Raw genomic sequence first — 22,393 nt, 5'->3', positions numbered from 1 at the left:
CTACACCTCAGAGACTTAACAATAGTGAACAAGTTGCAGTCCTTCCGTCTGCAGTGTAAAAACAGCAACAACTAGTCACTGAACGTAATATGAAATAAACTGATGTATAACATCAAGAACATGTTGGCAGTTAGCTCCCATCCCAATATGAAAACAAGGTGTTCCTCTCTCCTTCAGACTTTAGGAGAGAGGACCTCTGAGTCCTCCTCCAGCAGAGTACCTAACTAACTCTGTGTTCTCCTTCAGACTTTAGGAGAGAGGACCTCTGAGTCCTCCTCCAGCAGAGTACCTAACTAACTCTGTGTTCTCCTTCAGACTTTAGGAGAGAGGACCTCTGAGTCATCCTCCAGCAGAGTACCTAACTAACCTCTGTGTTCTCCTTCAGACTTTAGGAGAGAGGACCTCTGAGTCCTCCTCCAGCAGAGTTACCTAAACTAACTCTGTGTTCTCCTTCAGACTTTAGGAGAGAGGACCTCTGAGTCCTCCTCCAGCAGAGTACCTAACTAACTCTGTGTTCTCCTTCAGACTTTAGGAGAGAGGACCTCTGAGTCCTCCTCCAGCAGAGTACCTAACTAACTCTGTGTTCTCCTTCAGACTTTAGGAGAGAGGACCTCTGAGTCCTCCTCCAGCAGAGTACCTAACTAACTCTGTGTTCTCCTTCAGACTTTAGGAGAGAGGACCTCTGAGTCCTCCTCCAGCAGAGTACCTAACTAACTCTGTGTTCTCCTTCAGACTTTAGGAGAGAGGACCTCTGAGTCCTCCTCCAGCAGAGTACCTAACTAACTCTGTGTTCTCCTTCAGACTTTAGGAGAGAGGACCTCTGAGTCCTCCTCCAGCAGAGTACCTAACTAACTCTGTGTTCTCCTTCAGACTTTAGGAGAGAGGACCTCTGAGTCCTCCTCCAGCAGAGTACCTAACTAACTCTGTGTTCTCCTTCAGACTTTAGGAGAGAGGACCTCTGAGTCCTCCTCCAGCAGAGTACCTAACTAACTCTGTGTTCTCCTTCAGACTTTAGGAGAGAGGACCTCTGAGTCCTCCTCCAGCAGAGTACCTAACTAACTCTGTGTTCTCCTTCAGACTTTAGGAGAGAGGACCTCTGAGTCCTCCTCCAGCAGAGTACCTAACTAACTCTGTGTTCTCCTTCAGACTTTAGGAGAGAGGACCTCTGAGTCCTCCTCCAGCAGAGTACCTAACTAACTCTGTGTTCTCCTTCAGACTTTAGGAGAGAGGACCTCTGAGTCCTCCTCCAGCAGAGTACCTAACTAACTCTGTGTTCTCCTTCAGACTTTAGGAGAGAGGACCTCTGAGTCCTCCTCCAGCAGAGTACCTAACTAACTCTGTGTTCTCCTTCAGACTTTAGGAGAGAGGACCTCTGAGTCCTCCTCCAGCAGAGTACCTAACTAACTCTGTGTTCTCCTTCAGACTTTAGGAGAGAGGACCTCTGAGTCCTCCTCCAGCAGAGTACCTAACTAACTCTGTGTTCTCCTTCAGACTTTAGGAGAGAGGACCTCTGAGTCCTCCTCCAGCAGAGTACCTAACTAACTCTGTGTTCTCCTTCAGACTTTAGGAGAGAGGACCTCTGAGTCCTCCTCCAGCAGAGTACCTAACTAACTCTGTGTTCTCCTTCAGACTTTAGGAGAGAGGACCTCTGAGTCCTCCTCCAGCAGAGTACCTAACTAACTCTGTGTTCTCCTTCAGACTTTAGGAGAGAGGACCTCTGAGTCCTCCTCCAGCAGAGTACCTAACTAACTCTGCTGTTCTCCTTCAGACTTTAGGAGAGAGGACCTCTGAGTCCTCCTCCAGCAGAGTACCCTAACTAACTCTGTGTTCTCCTTCAGACTTTAGGAGAGAGGACCTCTGAGTCCTCCTCCAGCAGAGTACCTAACTAACTCTGTGTTCTCCTTCAGACTTTAGGAGAGAGGACCTCTGAGTCCTCCTCCAGCAGAGTACCTAACTAACTCTGTGTTCTCCATCAGACTTTAGGAGAGAGGACCTCTGAGTCCTCCTCCAGCAGAGTACCTAACTAACTCTGTGTTCTCCTTCAGACTTTAGGAGAGAGGACCTCTGAGTCCTCCTCCAGCAGAGTACCTAACTAACTCTGTGTTCTCCTTCAGACTTTAGGAGAGAGGACCTCTGAGTCCTCCTCCAGCAGAGTACCTAACTAACTCTGTGTTCTCCTTCAGACTTTAGGAGAGAGGACCTCTGAGTCCTCCTCCAGCAGAGTACCTAACTAACTCTGTGTTCTCCTTCAGACTTTAGGAGAGAGGACCTCTGAGTCCTCCTCCAGCAGAGTACCTAACTAACTCTGTGTTCTCCTTCAGACTTTAGGAGAGAGGACCTCTGAGTCCCCCCTCCAGCAGAGTACCTAACTAACTCTGTGTTCTCCTTCAGACTTTAGGAGAGAGGACCTCTGAGTCCTCCTCCAGCAGAGTACCTAACTAACTCTGTGTTCTCCTTCAGACTTTAGGAGAGAGGACCTCTGAGTCCTCCTCCAGCAGAGTACCTAACTAACTCTGTGTTCTCCTTCAGACTTTAGGAGAGAGGACCTCTGAGTCCTCCTCCAGCAGAGTACCTAACTAACTCTGTGTTCTCCTATCAGACTTTAGGAGAGAGGACCTCTGAGTCCTCCTCCAGCAGAGTAACCTAACTAACTCTGTGTTCTCCTTCAGACTTTAGGAGAGAGGACCTCTGAGTCCTCCTCCAGCAGAGTACCTAACTAACTCTGTGTTCTCCTTCAGACTTTAGGAGAGAGGACCTCTGAGTCCTCCTCCAGCAGAGTACCTAACTAACTCTGTGTTCTCCTTCAGACTTTAGGAGAGAGGACCTCTGAGTCCTCCTCCAGCAGAGTACCTAACTAACTCTGTGTTCTCCTTCAGACTTTAGGAGAGAGGACCTCTGAGTCCTCCTCCAGCAGAGTACCTAACTAACTCTGTGTTCTCCATCAGACTTTAGGAGAGAGGACCTCTGAGTCCTCCTCCAGCAGAGTACCTAACTAACTCTGTGTTCTCCTTCAGACTTTAGGAGAGAGGACCTCTGAGTCCTCCTCCAGCAGAGTACCTAACTAACTCTGTGTTCTCCTCAGACTTTAGGAGAGAGGACCTCTGAGTCCTCCTCCAGCAGAGTACCTAACTAACTATGTGTTCTCCTTCAGACTTTAGGAGAGAGGACCTCTGAGTCCTCCTCCAGCAGAGTACCTAACTAACTCTGTGTTCTCCTTCAGACTTTAGGAGAGAGGACCTCTGAGTCCTCCTCCAGCAGAGTACCTAACTAACTCTGTGTTCTCCTTCAGACTTTAGGAGAGAGGACCTCTGAGTCCTCCTCCAGCAGAGTACCTAACTAACTCTGTGTTCTCCTTCAGACTTTAGGAGAGAGGACCTCTGAGTCCTCCTCCAGCAGAGTACCTAACTAACTCTGTGTTCTCCTTCAGACTTTAGGAGAGAGGACCTCTGAGTCCTCCTCCAGCAGAGTACCTAACTAACTCTGTGTTCTCCTTCAGACTTTAGGAGAGAGGACCTCTGAGTCCTCCTCCAGCAGAGTACCTAACTAACTCTGTGTTCTCCTTCAGACTTTAGGAGAGAGGACCTCTGAGTCCTCCTCCAGCAGAGTACCTAACTAACTCTGTGTTCTCCTTCAGACTTTAGGAGAGAGGACCTCTGAGTCCTCCTCCAGCAGAGTACCTAACTAACTCTGTGTTCTCCTTCAGACTTTAGGAGAGAGGACCTCTGAGTCCTCCTCCAGCAGAGTACCTAACTAACTCTGTGTTCTCCTTCAGACTTTAGGAGAGAGGACCTCTGAGTCCTCCTCCAGCAGAGTACCTAACTAACTCTGTGTTCTCCTTCAGACTTTAGGAGAGAGGACCTCTGAGTCCTCCTCCAGCAGAGTACCTAACTAACTCTGTGTTCTCCTCAGACTTTAGGAGAGAGGACCTCTGAGTCCTCCTCCAGCAGAGTACCTAACTAACTCTGTGTTCTCCATTCAGACTTTAGGAGAGAGGACCTCTGAGTCCTCCTCCAGCAGAGTACCTAACTAACTCTGTGTTCTCCTTCAGACTTTAGGAGAGAGGACCTCTGAGTCCTCCTCCAGCAGAGTACCTAACTAACTCTGTGTTCTCCTTCAGACTTTAGGAGAGAGGACCTCTGAGTCCTCCTCCAGCAGAGTACCTAACTAACTCTGTGTTCTCCTTCAGACTTTAGGAGAGAGGACCTCTGAGTCCTCTCAGCAGAGTACCTAACTACTCTGTTGTTCTCCTTCAGACTTTAGGAGAGAGGACCTCTGAGTCCTCCGCCAGCAGAGTACCTAACACTCTGTGTTCTCCTTCAGACTTTAGGAGAGAGGACCTCTGAGTCCTCCTCCAGCAGAGTACCTAACTAACTCTGTGTTCTCCTTCAGACTTTAGGAGAGAGGACCTCTGAGTCCTCCTCCAGCAGAGTACCTAACTAACTCTGTGTTCTCCTTCAGACTTTAGGAGAGAGGACCTCTGAGTCCTCCTCCAGCAGAGTACCTAACTAACTCTGTGTTCTCCATTCAGACTTTAGGAGAGAGGACCTCTGAGTCCTCCTCCAGCAGAGTACCTAACTAACTCTGTGTTCTCCTTCAGACTTTAGGAGAGAGGACCTCTGAGTCCTCCTCCAGCAGAAGTACCTAACTAACTCTGTGTTCTCCTTCAGACTTTAGGAGAGAGGACCTCTGAGTCCTCCTCCAGCAGAGTACCTAACTAACTCTGTGTTCTCCTTCAGACTTTAGGAGAGAGGACCTCTGAGTCCTCCTCCAGCAGAGTACCTAACTAACTCTGTGTTCTCCTTCAGACTTTAGGAGAGAGGACCTCTGAGTCCTCCTCCAGCAGAGTACCTAACTAACTCTGTGTTCTCCTTCAGACTTTAGGAGAGAGGACCTCTGAGTCCTCCTCCAGCAGAGTACCTAACTAACTCTGTGTTCTCCTTCAGACTTTAGGAGAGAGGACCTCTGAGTCCTCCTCCAGCAGAGTACCTAACTAACTCTGTGTTCTCCTTCAGACTTTAGGAGAGAGGACCTCTGAGTCCTCCTCCAGCAGAGTACCTAACTAACTCTGTGTTCTCCTTCAGACTTTAGGAGAGAGGACCTCTGAGTCCTCCTCCAGCAGAGTACCTAACTAACTCTGTGTTCTCCTTCAGACTTTAGGAGAGAGGACCTCTGAGTCCTCCTCCAGCAGAGTACCTAACTAACTCTGTGTTCTCCTTCAGACTTTAGGAGAGAGGACCTCTGAGTCCTCCTCCAGCAGAGTACCTAACTAACTCTGTGTTCTCCTTCAGACTTTAGGAGAGAGGACCTCTGAGTCCTCCTCCAGCAGAGTACCTAACTAACTCTGTGTTCTCCTTCAGACTTTAGGAGAGAGGACCTCTGAGTCCTCCTCCAGCAGAGTACCTAACTAACTCTGTGTTCTCCTTCAGACTTTAGGAGAGAGGACCTCTGAGTCCTCCTCCAGCAGAGTACCTAACTAACTCTGTGTTCTCCTTCAGACTTTAGGAGAGAGGACCTCTGAGTCCTCCTCCAGCAGAGTACCTAACTAACTCTGTGTTCTCCTTCAGACTTTAGGAGAGAGGACCTCTGAGTCCTCCTCCAGCAGAGTACCTAACTAACTCTGTGTTCTCCATCAGACTTTAGGAGAGAGGACCTCTGAGTCCTCCTCCAGCAGAGTACCTAACTAACTCTGTGTTCTCCATCAGACTTTAGGAGAGAGGACCTCTGAGTCCTCCTCCAGCAGAGTACCTAACTAACTCTGTGTTCTCCTTCAGACTTTAGGAGAGAGGACCTCTGAGTCCTCCTCCAGCAGAGTACCTAACTAACTCTGTGTTCTCCTTCAGACTTTAGGAGAGAGGACCTCTGAGTCCTCCTCCAGCAGAGTACCTAACTAACTCTGTGTTCTCCTTCAGACTTTAGGAGAGAGGACCTCTGAGTCCTCCTCCAGCAGAGTACCTAACTAACTCTGTGTTCTCCTTCAGACTTTAGGAGAGAGGACCTCTGAGTCCTCCTCCAGCAGAGTACCTAACTAACTCTATGTTCTCCTTCAGACTTTAGGAGAGAGGACCTCTGAGTCCTCCTCCAGCAGAGTACCTAACTAACTCTGTGTTCTCCTCAGACTTTAGGAGAGAGGACCTCTGAGTCCTCCTCCAGCAGAGTACCTAACTAACTCTGTGTTCTCCATTCAGACTTTAGGAGAGAGGACCTCTGAGTCCTCCTCCAGCAGAGTACCTAACTAACTCTGTGTTCTCCTTCAGACTTTAGGAGAGAGGACCTCTGAGTCCTCCTCCAGCAGAGTACCTAACTAACTCTGTGTTCTCCTTCAGACTTTAGGAGAGAGGACCTCTGAGTCCTCCTCCAGCAGAGTACCTAACTAACTCTGTGTTCTCCATTCAGACTTTAGGAGAGAGGACCTCTGAGTCCTCCTCCAGCAGAGTACCTAACTAACTCTGTGTTCTCCATCAGACTTTAGGAGAGAGGACCTCTGAGTCCTCCTCCAGCAGAGTACCTAACTAACTCTGTGTTCTCCTTCAGACTTTAGGAGAGAGGACCTCTGAGTCCTCCTCCAGCAGAGTACCTAACTAACTCTGTGTTCTCCTTCAGACTTTAGGAGAGAGGACCTCTGAGTCCTCCTCCAGCAGAGTACCTAACTAACTCTGTGTTCTCCTTCAGACTTTAGGAGAGAGGACCTCTGAGTCCTCCTCCAGCAGAGTACCTAACTAACTCTGTGTTCTCCTTCAGACTTTAGGAGAGAGGACCTCTGAGTCCTCCTCCAGCAGAGTACCTAACTAACTCTGTGTTCTCCTTCAGACTTTAGGAGAGAGGACCTCTGAGTCCTCCTCCAGCAGAGTACCTAACTAACTCTGTGTTCTCCTTCAGACTTTAGGAGAGAGGACCTCTGAGTCCTCCTCCAGCAGAGTACCTAACTAACTCTGTGTTCTCCTTCAGACTTTAGGAGAGAGGACCTCTGAGTCCTCCTCCAGCAGAGTACCTAACTAACTCTGTGTTCTCCTTCAGACTTTAGGAGAGAGGACCTCTGAGTCCTCCTCCAGCAGAGTACCTAACTAACTCTGTGTTCTCCTTCAGACTTTAGGAGAGAGGACCTCTGAGTCCTCCTCCAGCAGAGTACCTAACTAACTCTGTGTTCTCCTTCAGACTTTAGGAGAGAGGACCTCTGAGTCCTCCTCCAGCAGAGTACCTAACTAACTCTGTGTTCTCCTTCAGACTTTAGGAGAGAGGACCTCTGAGTCCTCCTCCAGCAGAGTACCTAACTAACTCTGTGTTCTCCTTCAGACTTTAGGAGAGAGGACCTCTGAGTCCTCCTCCAGCAGAGTACCTAACTAACTCTGTGTTCTCCTTCAGACTTTAGGAGAGAGGACCTCTGAGTCCTCCTCCAGCAGAGTACCTAACTAACTCTGTGTTCTCCTTCAGACTTTAGGAGAGAGGACCTCTGAGTCCTCCTCCAGCAGAGTACCTAACTAACTCTGTGTTCTCCTTCAGACTTTAGGAGAGAGGACCTCTGAGTCCTCCTCCAGCAGAGTACCTAACTAACTCTGTGTTCTCCATTCAGACTTTAGGAGAGAGGACCTCTGAGTCCTCCTCCAGCAGAGTACCTAACTAACTCTGTGTTCTCCTTCAGACTTTAGGAGAGAGGACCTCTGAGTCCTCCTCCAGCAGAGTACCTAACTAACTCTGTGTTCTCCTTCAGACTTTAGGAGAGAGGACCTCTGAGTCCTCCTCCAGCAGAGTACCTAACTAACTCTGTGTTCTCCTTCAGACTTTAGGAGAGAGGACCTCTGAGTCCTCCTCCAGCAGAGTACCTAACTAACTCTGTGTTCTCCTTCAGACTTTAGGAGAGAGGACCTCTGAGTCCTCCTCCAGCAGAGTACCTAACTAACTCTGTGTTCTCCTTCAGACTTTAGGAGAGAGGACCTCTGAGTCCTCCTCCAGCAGAGTACCTAACTAACTCTGTGTTCTCCATTCAGACTTTAGGAGAGAGGACCTCTGAGTCCTCCTCCAGCAGAGTACCTAACTAACTCTGTGTTCTCCTTCAGACTTTAGGAGAGAGGACCTCTGAGTCCTCCTCCAGCAGAGTACCTAACTAACTCTGTGTTCTCCTTCAGACTTTAGGAGAGAGGACCTCTGAGTCCTCCTCCAGCAGAGTACCTAACTAACTCTGTGTTCTCCTTCAGACTTTAGGAGAGAGGACCTCTGAGTCCTCCTCCAGCAGAGTACCTAACTAACTCTGTGTTCTCCTTCAGACTTTAGGAGAGAGGACCTCTGAGTCCTCCTCCAGCAGAGTACCTAACTAACTCTGTGTTCTCCTTCAGACTTTAGGAGAGAGGACCTCTGAGTCCTCCTCCAGCAGAGTACCTAACTAACTCTGTGTTCTCCTTCAGACTTTAGGAGAGAGGACCTCTGAGTCCTCCTCCAGCAGAGTACCTAACTAACTCTGTGTTCTCCTTCAGACTTTAGGAGAGAGGACCTCTGAGTCCTCCTCCAGCAGAGTACCTAACTAACTCTGTGTTCTCCTTCAGACTTTAGGAGAGAGGACCTCTGAGTCCTCCTCCAGCAGAGTACCTAACTAACTCTGTGTTCTCCATCAGACTTTAGGAGAGAGGACCTCTGAGTCCTCCTCCAGCAGAGTACCTAACTAACTCTGTGTTCTCCTTCAGACTTTAGGAGAGAGGACCTCTGAGTCCTCCTCCAGCAGAGTACCTAACTAACTCTGTGTTCTCCTTCAGACTTTAGGAGAGAGGACCTCTGAGTCCTCCTCCAGCAGAGTACCTAACTAACTCTGTGTTCTCCATCAGACTTTAGGAGAGAGGACCTCTGAGTCCTCCTCCAGCAGAGTACCTAACTAACTCTGTGTTCTCCATTCAGACTTTAGGAGAGAGGACCTCTGAGTCCTCCTCCAGCAGAGTACCTAACTAACTCTGTGTTCTCCTTCAGACTTTAGGAGAGAGGACCTCTGAGTCCTCCTCCAGCAGAGTACCTAACTAACTCTGTGTTCTCCTTCAGACTTTAGGAGAGAGGACCTCTGAGTCCTCCTCCAGCAGAGTACCTAACTAACTCTGTGTTCTCCTTCAGACTTTAGGAGAGAGGACCTCTGAGTCCTCCTCCAGCAGAGTACCTAACTAACTCTGTGTTCTCCTTCAGACTTTAGGAGAGAGGACCTCTGAGTCCTCCTCCAGCAGAGTACCTAACTAACTCTGTGTTCTCCTTCAGACTTTAGGAGAGAGGACCTCTGAGTCCTCCTCCAGCAGAGTACCTAACTAACTCTGTGTTCTCCTTCAGACTTTAGGAGAGAGGACCTCTGAGTCCTCCTCCAGCAGAGTACCTAACTAACTCTGTGTTCTCCTTCAGACTTTAGGAGAGAGGACCTCTGAGTCCTCCTCCAGCAGAGTACCTAACTAACTCTGTGTTCTCCTTCAGACTTTAGGAGAGAGGACCTCTGAGTCCTCCTCCAGCAGAGTACCTAACTAACTCTGTGTTCTCCTTCAGACTTTAGGAGAGAGGACCTCTGAGTCCTCCTCCAGCAGAGTACCTAACTAACTCTGTGTTCTCCTTCAGACTTTAGGAGAGAGGACCTCTGAGTCCTCCTCCAGCAGAGTACCTAACTAACTCTGTGTTCTCCTTCAGACTTTAGGAGAGAGGACCTCTGAGTCCTCCTCCAGCAGAGTACCTAACTAACTCTGTGTTCTCCTTCAGACTTTAGGAGAGAGGACCTCTGAGTCCTCCTCCAGCAGAGTACCTAACTAACTCTGTGTTCTCCTTCAGACTTTAGGAGAGAGGACCTCTGAGTCCTCCTCCAGCAGAGTACCTAACTAACTCTGTGTTCTCCTTCAGACTTTAGGAGAGAGGACCTCTGAGTCCTCCTCCAGCAGAGTACCTAACTAACTCTGTGTTCTCCATTCAGACTTTAGGAGAGAGGACCTCTGAGTCCTCCTCCAGCAGAGTACCTAACTAACTCTGTGTTCTCCTTCAGACTTTAGGAGAGAGGACCTCTGAGTCCTCCTCCAGCAGAGTACCTAACTAACTCTGTGTTCTCCTTCAGACTTTAGGAGAGAGGACCTCTGAGTCCTCCTCCAGCAGAGTACCTAACTAACTCTGTGTTCTCCTTCAGACTTTAGGAGAGAGGACCTCTGAGTCCTCCTCCAGCAGAGTACCTAACTAACTCTGTGTTCTCCTTCAGACTTTAGGAGAGAGGACCTCTGAGTCCTCCTCCAGCAGAGTACCTAACTAACTCTGTGTTCTCCTTCAGACTTTAGGAGAGAGGACCTCTGAGTCCTCCTCCAGCAGAGTACCTAACTAACTCTGTGTTCTCCTTCAGACTTTAGGAGAGAGGACCTCTGAGTCCTCCTCCAGCAGAGTACCTAACTAACTCTGTGTTCTCCTTCAGACTTTAGGAGAGAGGACCTCTGAGTCCTCCTCCAGCAGAGTACCTAACTAACTCTGTGTTCTCCTTCAGACTTTAGGAGAGAGGACCTCTGAGTCCTCCTCCAGCAGAGTACCTAACTAACTCTGTGTTCTCCTTCAGACTTTAGGAGAGAGGACCTCTGAGTCCTCCTCCAGCAGAGTACCTAACTAACTCTGTGTTCTCCTTCAGACTTTAGGAGAGAGGACCTCTGAGTCCTCCTCCAGCAGAGTACCTAACTAACTCTGTGTTCTCCTTCAGACTTTAGGAGAGAGGACCTCTGAGTCCTCCTCCAGCAGAGTACCTAACTAACTCTGTGTTCTCCTTCAGACTTTAGGAGAGAGGACCTCTGAGTCCTCCTCCAGCAGAGTACCTAACTAACTCTGTGTTCTCCTTCAGACTTTAGGAGAGAGGACCTCTGAGTCCTCCTCCAGCAGAGTACCTAACTAACTCTGTGTTCTCCTTCAGACTTTAGGAGAGAGGACCTCTGAGTCCTCCTCCAGCAGAGTACCTAACTAACTCTGTGTTCTCCTTCAGACTTTAGGAGAGAGGACCTCTGAGTCCTCCTCCAGCAGAGTACCTAACTAACTCTGTGTTCTCCTTCAGACTTTAGGAGAGAGGACCTCTGAGTCCTCCTCCAGCAGAGTACCTAACTAACTCTGTGTTCTCCTTCAGACTTTAGGAGAGAGGACCTCTGAGTCCTCCTCCAGCAGAGTACCTAACTAACTCTGTGTTCTCCTTCAGACTTTAGGAGAGAGGACCTCTGAGTCCTCCTCCAGCAGAGTACCTAACTAACTCTGTGTTCTCCTTCAGACTTTAGGAGAGAGGACCTCTGAGTCCTCCTCCAGCAGAGTACCTAACTAACTCTGTGTTCTCCTTCAGACTTTAGGAGAGAGGACCTCTGAGTCCTCCTCCAGCAGAGTACCTAACTAACTCTGTGTTCTCCTTCAGACTTTAGGAGAGAGGACCTCTGAGTCCTCCTCCAGCAGAGTACCTAACTAACTCTGTGTTCTCCTTCAGACTTTAGGAGAGAGGACCTCTGAGTCCTCCTCCAGCAGAGTACCTAACTAACTCTGTGTTCTCCTTCAGACTTTAGGAGAGAGGACCTCTGAGTCCTCCTCCAGCAGAGTACCTAACTAACTCTGTGTTCTCCTTCAGACTTTAGGAGAGAGGACCTCTGAGTCCTCCTCCAGCAGAGTACCTAACTAACTCTGTGTTCTCCTTCAGACTTTAGGAGAGAGGACCTCTGAGTCCTCCTCCAGCAGAGTACCTAACTAACTCTGTGTTCTCCTTCAGACTTTAGGAGAGAGGACCTCTGAGTCCTCCTCCAGCAGAGTACCTAACTAACTCTGTGTTCTCCATCAGACTTTAGGAGAGAGGACCTCTGAGTCCTCCTCCAGCAGAGTACCTAACTAACTCTGTGTTCTCCATCAGACTTTAGGAGAGAGGACCTCTGAGTCCTCCTCCAGCAGAGTACCTAACTAACTCTGTGTTCTCCTTCAGACTTTAGGAGAGAGGACCTCTGAGTCCTCCTCCAGCAGAGTACCTAACTAACTCTGTGTTCTCCTTCAGACTTTAGGAGAGAGGACCTCTGAGTCCTCCTCCAGCAGAGTACCTAACTAACTCTGTGTTCTCCTTCAGACTTTAGGAGAGAGGACCTCTGAGTCCTCCTCCAGCAGAGTACCTAACTAACTCTGTGTTCTCCTTCAGACTTTAGGAGAGAGGACCTCTGAGTCCTCCTCCAGCAGAGTACCTAACTAACTCTATGTTCTCCTTCAGACTTTAGGAGAGAGGACCTCTGAGTCCTCCTCCAGCAGAGTACCTAACTAACTCTGTGTTCTCCTTCAGACTTTAGGAGAGAGGACCTCTGAGTCCTCCTCCAGCAGAGTACCTAACTAACTCTGTGTTCTCCATCAGACTTTAGGAGAGAGGACCTCTGAGTCCTCCTCCAGCAGAGTACCTAACTAACTCTGTGTTCTCCTTCAGACTTTAGGAGAGAGGACCTTTGAGTCCTCCTCCAGCAGAGTACCTAACTAACTCTGTGTTCTCCTTCAGACTTTAGGAGAGAGGACCTCTGAGTCCTCCTCCAGCAGAGTACCTAACTAACTCTGTGTTCTCCTTCAGACTTTAGGAGAGAGGACCTCTGAGTCCTCGTCCAGCAGAGTACCTAACTAACTCTGTGTTCTCCTTCAGACTTTAGGAGAGAGGACCTCTGAGTCCTCCTCCAGCAGAGTACCTAACTAACTCTGTGTTCTCCTTCAGACTTTAGGAGAGAGGACCTCTGAGTCCTCCTCCAGCAGAGTACCTAACTAACTCTGTGTTCTCCTTCAGACTTTAGGAGAGAGGACCTCTGAGTCCTCCTCCAGCAGAGTACCTAACTAACTCTGTGTTCTCCTTCAGACTTTAGGAGAGAGGACCTCTGAGTCCTCCTCCAGCAGAGTACCTAACTAACTCTGTGTTCTCCATCAGACTTTAGGAGAGAGGACCTCTGAGTCCTCCTCCAGCAGAGTACCTAACTAACTCTGTGTTCTCCTTCAGACTTTAGGAGAGAGGACCTCTGAGTCCTCCTCCAGCAGAGTACCTAACTAACTCTGTGTTCTCCTTCAGACTTTAGGAGAGAGGACCTCTGAGTCCTCGTCCAGCAGAGTACCTAACTAACTCTGTGTTCTCCTTCAGACTTTAGGAGAGAGGACCTCTGAGTCCTCCTCCAGCAGAGTACCTAACTAACTCTGTGTTCTCCTTCAGACTTTAGGAGAGAGGACCTCTGAGTCCTCCTCCAGCAGAGTACCTAACTAACTCTGTGTTCTCCTTCAGACTTTAGGAGAGAGGACCTCTGAGTCCTCCTCCAGCAGAGTACCTAACTAACTCTGTGTTCTCCTTCAGACTTTAGGAGAGAGGACCTCTGAGTCCTCCTCCAGCAGAGTACCTAACTAACTCTGTGTTCTCCTTCAGACTTTAGGAGAGAGGACCTCTGAGTCCTCCTCCAGCAGAGTACCTAACTAACTCTGTGTTCTCCTTCAGACTTTAGTGTCTGCACATTTCTCCTACTAGCAGTAGAATTACAGAATGCCTCATTAACACATTTAACACAACATGATGTCAGTAAACTTGTAATGTCAAAAGTAATAGTGTCAGAAACGGGGTTCATGGTGATAGCTGTTCTTTTTCTATGAACATTTCTAATTTCATTGATTTTGTTAAACCTTTTTTGGTCTAATTATTACGACTTTTACCTCCAAATGTATTTCCTCTCCTCTCTCCAGAAACCTCACACACACCATTCACACACACGTTATCACTAGAACATGCAGGGAATGAGTTGATGGCAGGGTGTTCTGATGTATGGACTGATTCAGAGAGAAAGCCCTGACTGTAACATGAGGACAACATGGAACAAGAACCTGGCTTTATCACATATAATAATACAAATATAAATACATGCAAATGAGGACATACCTAGGACATATTTTGAGATGTTTCAATTTTAGATTAGCTTATTTATACTCTTGTCATTGCTACTGATGTGCAATGCCTTGTCTCTTATGCTCAGGCAACACAAAACAAATCCCAATTTCAGATCAATAAAGTACACCTTATCTTATCTTATACTGTCTCTTTGGTATAGTTTCACTTTTAACATTTAGCATACCCTGCTGCGTCCAGTTCTCCTGGTAGTTCATCTCACCTTCACCTGTAGTGTCTCCCGTTAAAAACCGTCTGTAGTTCCAACTGACCGTGTGTAGTTCCAACTGACCGCCGTTTGTAGTTCCAACTGTAGTTCCAACTGACCGTTTGTAGTTCAAAGTGACCGTTTGTAGTTCAAAGTGACCGTTTGTAGTTCCAACTGACCGTTTGTAGTTCCAACTGACCGTTTGTAGTTCCAACTGTAGTTCCAACTGACCGTTTGTAGTTCAAAGTGACCGTTTGTAGTTCAAAGTGACCGTTTGTAGTTCCAACTGACCGTTTGTAGTTCCAACTGACCGTTTGTAGTTCCAACTGTAGTTCCAACTGACCGTTTGTAGTTCAAAGTGACCGTTTGTAGTTCCAACTGACCGTTTGTAGTTCAAAGTGACCGTTTGTAGTTCAAAGTGACTGTTTGCAGGACCAACTGACAGTAGGTCTACCTAGCTGTAGCAGAATCTAGCCTAGCCTGTAAAAAGTGATTATAAAACAAGTGTGCAGTTCCAACTGACCGTTTGTAGTTCCAACTGACCGTTTGTAGTTCCAACGGACCGTTTGTAGTTCCAAGTGACCGCCGTCTGTAGTTCCAACTGACCGTTTGTAGTTTCCAACTGACAGCTCTATCTAGCTGTAGCAGTAAAAAGTGATTATAAAACAAGTGTTCCGTTCCAACTGACCGTTTGTAGTTCAAAGTAACTGTTTGTAGTTCCAACGGACAGTAGCTATCTAGCTGTAGCAGAATCTACCCTAGCCGTAAAACAGACATGATAAAAAATAAGTTTGAAGATCCAACTGACAATTTTTAGATCCAACTGACCGTGTGTAGTTCAAACTGACCTATAGTAGCTCCAACTGACCGTTTTTAGTTCTAACTGACGGTTTGTAGTTCAAAGTGAAAGTTGCGCTATGTAGCTGTAGCATAAGCTAGCCGCCGTTAGCCGGTAAAAAGAGACAGAAGTAGTTCTAGAAGTGAGATGGGAGGGTCAAACCGTGACTGTGTCCGGGGGAAGGTGTTCTCTGAGCCCAGGTGTGTGTCCGGCTGTCTGTCCGCAGGTCTGCCGCAGGTTTAACAGGGAGAAACGGGGAGCAACGGGGAGCAACGGGGAGCAACTGGAGATTTGATCAGTTACCGGCGACCGTTGGCTCAGCTCGTGCGCTCTGTTGTCAGGGGACGCCGCGAGTCTCCTCTGATTGGGCAGGCCCTGCGATGACGTCACTTAATGTCTTTACTTGGCCAACTGACATATTTTGATTATAATGGATTACATTTTTAATTAGAGCGCTTTTACAGGTGCTCAAAGCACTTTACAGTTACATATTACACATATTAGACATGTAAATGTCAATAATGTGGACATTACCCACAGGAGCAAATGCGGATAGAGTGTCTTGCCCAAGGACACAACGGCCTGACGCAGTGGCGGCCGAGGCGGGTTTCGAGCTGGAGTTCACGCCCCTATATAACATAAGGGATTTATCTTTTGATTTACAAACATTAATTTAGAAATGTAAGAAATATAATCAATAAAATAAGTCAGATTGTATTTTATCAGAGAAGTCACTTATTTATTCAAAAATATGGATTTTGAGAAACTCACTCAAACAGAAACAACAGGAGCCACTAAAAACAGAACTGAATAAAACTGTTTTGTTAAAACAATTCAATATATATACTACTATATTATCAGACCTTATACTATGTGGCGTATGCTGAAAATATATCACAATGTACCATGTTCAAATATACACGCTTTGTTTTCCTCTCAATGTATTTACAGAACCAGCCGCTTCTTTCATTTTAGATACCGTTCATACCATGTTTCTCACTCTGCTTTATCTTTTGCTGGACTTATAACTTCTCACTGTACATTTCACATTTATATTTAATTGAATATGCCATTCTTGCTCACTTAATGTACATAATATCCCACTTTCGTATTGCATTAGCTGTAATTTATATAATACGGTTTATTTTCTACTCTTTTTTTAGATTTAATTTAGCATTAATAAAGTATATCTTATCTCAAAGTACGTCTTCTATTTTCTCTTTACTGTATCTGCACTATACCTCAGATTCAGATTCTGTTATTATATCACACAACTACATTTCCCTGCATGCTTTGCGCGATGACGCTCGGCTGTGTCCTGCCCGCCCGTTGTGAGAATCTCCCGGCATGCCTTTCTGTAGGCCGAGAAGAAGCAGGAGAAGTGTCATGATGGAGTTATAAAGAGCTTTTTATTCATCTATTAAATCAGCTTCTTCCATGTTTCCTCAGAGAGAGTCTGTGGAGGATCGATAGAGACAGAGAGAGTATCTGCAGGCTGAGGTGAGCTCTGAGCGCCGCGGTTAGCTCCTGCTAGCACACAGCTACCGGTTTGAATCTGATAAACACATTAAAGACACACAAACACCACCTGAAAAACATCTGAAGCTGCTCCTAAAAACACGTGAAGCTGCTCCTAAATACACCTGAAACTGCTCTTAAATACACCTGAAACTGCTCCTAAACACACCTGAAACTGCTGCTAAATACCACGAGATCTCCACTAACAACCAGAGAGGTGTGTTTACATGATGAGCTACAAGCTAACAGCTAGCCTGTTAGCATTGTTAGCCGCAGGAGCTAATGTTTTCTTTTTCATTTTACAACATTTAAGGAACTTCTTTCCGGTTAGTGACATTGGATAGTGCAAATACAGTGTAGATAATAATAAAACCAACAGTTTACATGTGACAGAAATAAGAATTACAAACAGTGACTAACAACAGAGTAACATGAGTCTCACAATGAGACACGTTTCCTGGCCGTTTCTTATGTAAAGTTCGTTCTTTCATCTAATAAAGTGGGGTTTAATATGATATGTATATATGATATATATGTGTATATATGATATATATGTGTTTATAGCGCTTCTTTAACCAGAAGCAGCCCGGGGTTCTCTTAGCTTTGTTAGCCGCAGGAGCTAATGGTGTTAGCAGCATCCCATAGTGCGAGCGATATGTTGCATAGATATTACAGTCATGCCGTCTGTTTCACTGTTAGCTCACTGTTAGCTCACTGTTAGCTCACTGTTAGCCACCTGTTCGGCTAGCTGCCGTGGAGCCTCGTGCTTCCGTTGCTGATGAAAACAGCCTCAGGAACTCCAGGACTTTACTTCAGGTAGCTAAACTACAGTGTAGGATAATACGATCCGGTGATACTTTAATGGTCAGATCAAGTCTGAGATGCTCCTGGCATCCCAGCAGCTCCATGTGTAACATCAACAGACAAACATCAAGACACACGAGAAACAAACACACATGGAACATCACAGCAGCATCAGAGAGAGATGCTCAGAGAGACTTCAGCGTGCATCTGATCTGTAGCTCTGTGTTCACTGAGAGGACTGTCTGGAGCACAGAGGATGCTTCAGGCTGTCTGGAGCACAGAGGATGCTTCAGGCTGTCTGGAGCACAGAGGATACTTCAGGCTGTCTGGAGTACAGAGGATGCTTCAGGCTGTCTGGAGTACAGAGGATGCTTCAGGCTGTCTGGAGCACAGAGGATGCTTCAGGCTGTCTGGAGCACAGAGGATGCTTCAGGCTGACTGGAGCACAGAGGATGCTTCAGGCTGTCTGGAGCACAGAGGATGCTTCAGGCTGTCTGGAGCACAGAGGATGCTTCAGGCTGTCTGGAGCACAGAGGATACTTCAGGCTGTCTGGAGCACAGAGGATGCTTCAGGCTGTCTGGAGCACAGAGGATGCTTCAGGCTGTCTGGAGCACAGAGGATGCTTCAGGCTGTCTGGAGCACAGAGGATGCTTCAGGCTGACTGGAGCACAGAGGATGCTTCAGGCTGTCTGGAGCACAGAGGATGCTTCAGGCTGTCTGGAGCACAGAGGATGCTTCAGACTGACTGGAGCACAGAGGATGCTTCAGGCTGTCTGGAGCACAGAGGATGCTTCAGGCTGTCTGGAGCACAGAGGATGCTTCAGGCTGTCTGGAGCACAGAGGATGCTTCAGGCTGTCTGGAGCACAGAGGATGCTTCAGACTGACTGGAGCACAGAGGATGCTTCAGGCTGGAGCACAGAGGATGCTTCAGGCTGACTTTAGTGAATCTCCATCAGATGGTAGCAGTTCATATTCTCTGTCAGAGCATGCTTTGGGTCCCAGAGGATGCTGCTGGAGCCTCTCAGGTTATTGTGGTCTGTGAGTCAAAGCCCTGCTTTCAACAGACTCAAGTACAAACGTATTGGCATCAAACTGACCTGAATCACCTCAGATGATCTGACCGGTGGTTTTAGTGAGTAGACTGTTCATAGTGAAGACGTTCAGTTTGAGAGAAGCAGCCGGTGCTGAACACGCAGATAGCTGTCACACGAAACATGTCTTTGTTTCTACTTTTCTGGAAACTATTCATAATTGATCTAAAACACAGTAGGTAGTCAAAACCAGTAATACATTTTAGGGCTGCACGATTTTGGAAAAGATACATTTTTATTTAGCATTAGCAGCCTTTAGCTTAGCGGTGGTGACGTGAAGTCATGTGACCGTGCTGTAGTTCCTTTATAGCCCAACATTAGCCTCCTTTAGCTTAGCGGTGGTGACGTGAAGTCATGTGACCGTGCTGTAGTTCCTTTATAGCCCAACATTAGCCTCCTTTAGCTTAGCGGTGGTGAGGTGAAGTCATGTGACCGTGCTGTAGTTCCTCTATAGCCCAACATTAGCCTCCTTTAGCTTAGCGGTGGTGACGGGAAGTCATGTGACCGTGCTGTAGTTCCTTTATAGCCCAACATTAGCCTCCTTTAGCTTAGCGGTGGTGACGTGAAGTCATGTGACCGTGCTGTAGTTCCTGTATAGCCCAACATTAGCCTCCTTTAGCTTAGCGGTGGTGACGTGAAGTCATGTGACCGTGCTGTAGTTCCTTTATAGCCCAACATTAGCCTCCTTTAGCTTAGCGGTGGTGGCGTGAAGTCATGTGACCGTGCTATAGTTCCTTTATAGCCCAACATTAGCCTCCTTTAGCTTAGCGGTGGTGACGTGAAGTCATGTGACCGTGCTGTAGTTCCTTTACAGCCCAACATTAGCCTCCTTTAGCTTAGCGGTGGTGACGTGAAGTCATGTGACCGTGCTGTAGTTCCTTTATAGCCCAACATTAGCCTCCTTTAGCTTAGCGGTGGTGACGTGAAGTCATGTGACTGTGCTGTAGTTCCTTTATAGCCCAACATTAGCCTCCTTTAGCTTAGCGGTGGTGACGTGAAGTCATGTGACCGTGCTGTAGTTCCTTTATAGCCCAACATTAGCCTCCTTTAGCTTAGCGGTGGTGACATGAAGTCATGTGACCGTGCAGTAGTTCCTTTATAGCCCAACGTTAGCCACCTTTAGCTTAGCGGTGGTGACGTGAAGTCACGTGACCGTGCTGTAGTTCCTTTATAGTCCAACATTAGCCTCCTTTAGCTTAGCGGTGGTGGCGTGAAGTCATGTGACCGTGCTGTAGTTCCTTCATAGCCCAACATTAGCCTCCTTTAGCTTAGCGGTGGTGACGTGAAGTCATGTGACCGTGCTGTAGTTCCTTTATAGCCCAACATTAGTCTCCTTTAGTTTAGCGGTGGTGGCGTGAAGTTATGTGACTGTGCTGTAGTTCCTTTATAGCCCAACATTAGCCTCCTTTAGCTTAGCGGTGGAGACGTGAAGTCATGTGACCGTACTGTAGTTCCTTTTATAGCCCAGCATTAGCCTCCTTTAGCTTAGCGGTGGAGACGTGAAGTCATGTGACCGTGCTGTAGCTCCTTTATAGCCCAACATTAGCCACCTTTAGCTTAGCGGTGGTTTCGTGAAGTCATGTGACCGTGCTGTAGCTCCTTTATAGCCCAACATTAGCCACCTTTAGCTTAGCGGTGGAGACGTGAAGTCATGTGACCATACTGTAGTTCCTTTATAGCCCAGCATTAGCCTCCTTTAGCTTAGCGGTGGAGACGTGAAGTCATGTGACCGTGCTGTAGCTCCTTTATAGCCCAACATTAGCCACCTTTAGCTTAGCGGTGGTTTCGTAAAGTCATGTGACCGTGCTGTAGTTCCTCTATAGCCCAGCATTAGCCTCCTTTAGCTTAGCGGTGGTGAGGTGAAGTCATGTGACCGTGCTATAGTTCCTCTATAGCCCAACGTTAGCTGTTTAAAGCTCCTGATTGATCTAACCATACTCTAACCGACCTGTCCCCCCCTGCAGGTACAGAGAGTCACCATGGCGACGGACATCGGTTCCCCGCAGCGCTTCTTCCACATGCCGCGCTTCCAGCACCAGGCTCCGCGGCAGGTGTTCTACAAGAGGCCGGACTTCGCCCAGCAGCAGGCGATGCAGCAGCTCACCTTCGACGGGAAGCGCATGAGGAAGGCTGTGAACCGCAAGACCATCGACTACAACCCCTCTGTCATCAGACACCTGGAGGTAAACACTCACCTGATCACCTGTCCATCACTAACCCCTCTGTCATCAGACACCTGGAGGTAAACACTCACCTGATCACCTGTCCATCACTAACCCCTCTGTCATCAGACACCTGGAGGTAAACACTCACCTGATCACCTGTCCATCACTAACCCCTCTGTCATCAGACACCTGGAGGTAAACACTCACCTGATCCCCTGTCCATCACTAACCCCTCTGTCATCAGACACCTGGAGGTAAACACTCACCTGATCACCTGTCCATCACTAACCCCTCTGTCATCAGACACCTGGAGGTAAACACTCACCTGATCACCTGTCCATCACTAACCCCTCTGTCATCAGACACCTGGAGGTAAACACTCACCTGATCACCTGTTCATCACTAACCCCTCTGTCATCAGACACCTGGAGGTAAACACTCACCTGATCCCCTGTCCATCACTAACCCCTCTGTCATCAGACACCTGGAGGTAAACACTCACCTGTCCATCACTAACCCCTCTGTCATCAGACACCTGGAGGTAAACACTCACCTGTCCATCACTAACCCCTCTGTCATCAGACACCTGGAGGTAAACACTCACCTGTCCATCACTAACCCCTCTGTCATCAGACACCTGGAGGTAAACACTCACCTGTCCATCACTAACCCCTCTGTCATCAGACACCTGGAGGTAAACACTCACCTGTCCATCACTAACCCCTCTGTCATCAGACACCTGGAGGTAAACACTCACCTGTCCATCACTAACCCCTCTGTCATCAGACACCTGGAGGTAAACACTCACCTGTCCATCACTAACCCCTCTGTCATCAGACACCTGGAGGTAAACACTCACCTGTCCATCACTAACCCCTCTGTCATCAGACACCTGGAGGTAAACACTCACCTGTCCATCACTAACCCCTCTGTCATCAGACACCTGGAGGTAAACACTCACCTGTCCATCACTAACCCCTCTGTCATCAGACACCTGGAGGTAAACACTCACCTGTCCATCACTAACCCCTCTGTCATCAGACACCTGGAGGTAAACACTCACCTGTCCATCACTAACCCCTCTGTCATCAGACACCTGGAGGTAAACACTCACCTGTCCATCACTAACCCCTCTGTCATCAGACACCTGGAGGTAAACACTCACCTGTCCATCACTAACCCCTCTGTCATCAGACACCTGGAGGTAAACACTCACCTGTCCATCACTAACCCCTCTGTCATCAGACACCTGGAGGTAAACACTCACCTGTCCATCACTAACCCCTCTGTCATCAGACACCTGGAGGTAAACACTCACCTGTCCATCACTAACCCCTCTGTCATCAGACACCTGGAGGTAAACACTCACCTGTCCATCACTAACCCCTCTGTCATCAGACACCTGGAGGTAAACACTCACCTGTCCATCACTAACCCCTCTGTCATCAGACACCTGGAGGTAAACACTCACCTGTCCATCACTAACCCCTCTGTCATCAGACACCTGGAGGTAAACACTCACCTGTCCATCACTAACCCCTCACAGGAGCAGCTCGTGCACAGCAAGATTCTCTCCATGCAGTAATTAAAGCATCAGAGAAAACATTTAAAAGTGTACAGATCATAAAGATGTGTGTGTGTGTGTATGTGTAGTGTTTCCCACAGATCTGAAATATACTTGGGCGGGTGGTGGCAGCGGGCGGGGGGGTGCGTTTTCATTTTGTATAATCATTTTGCGTAAAGATGGCACTCAAGGGCACACTAGTGGTGGTGTTCCTGGCGGGATTTGAACTCACAGCCTTCCGATCTTCAGCCCACCTCACTATCCATTAGACCAATCACTACCCTCTCAAATGGAAATATGTGTTTACATAAATGGTGACCACACCGT

The 22,393-nt window shown here is 47.9% G+C and overlaps 1 protein-coding gene across 1 annotated transcript in view; it reads left to right on the top strand.

Annotated features, from left to right (window-relative positions):
* The first annotated feature begins 16,235 nt into the window (after positions 1-16,235).
* wdr33 (WD repeat domain 33) overlaps positions 16,236-22,393 on the top strand; it is a 42,480-nt gene continuing 36,322 nt past the window's right edge. The window contains 2 exon segments of the mRNA XM_034217956.1: positions 16,236-16,422; positions 20,302-20,520. Coding sequence (XP_034073847.1) covers positions 20,317-20,520 — 204 coding nt within the window. The 5' untranslated portion in view covers positions 16,236-16,422; positions 20,302-20,316.

This window comes from Gymnodraco acuticeps, unplaced genomic scaffold (assembly GCF_902827175.1).
Source record: "Gymnodraco acuticeps unplaced genomic scaffold, fGymAcu1.1, whole genome shotgun sequence".
In the NCBI taxonomy this organism is placed as follows: domain Eukaryota; kingdom Metazoa; phylum Chordata; class Actinopteri; order Perciformes; family Bathydraconidae; genus Gymnodraco; species Gymnodraco acuticeps.
This window is presented reverse-complemented; position numbering and strand designations above follow the sequence as displayed.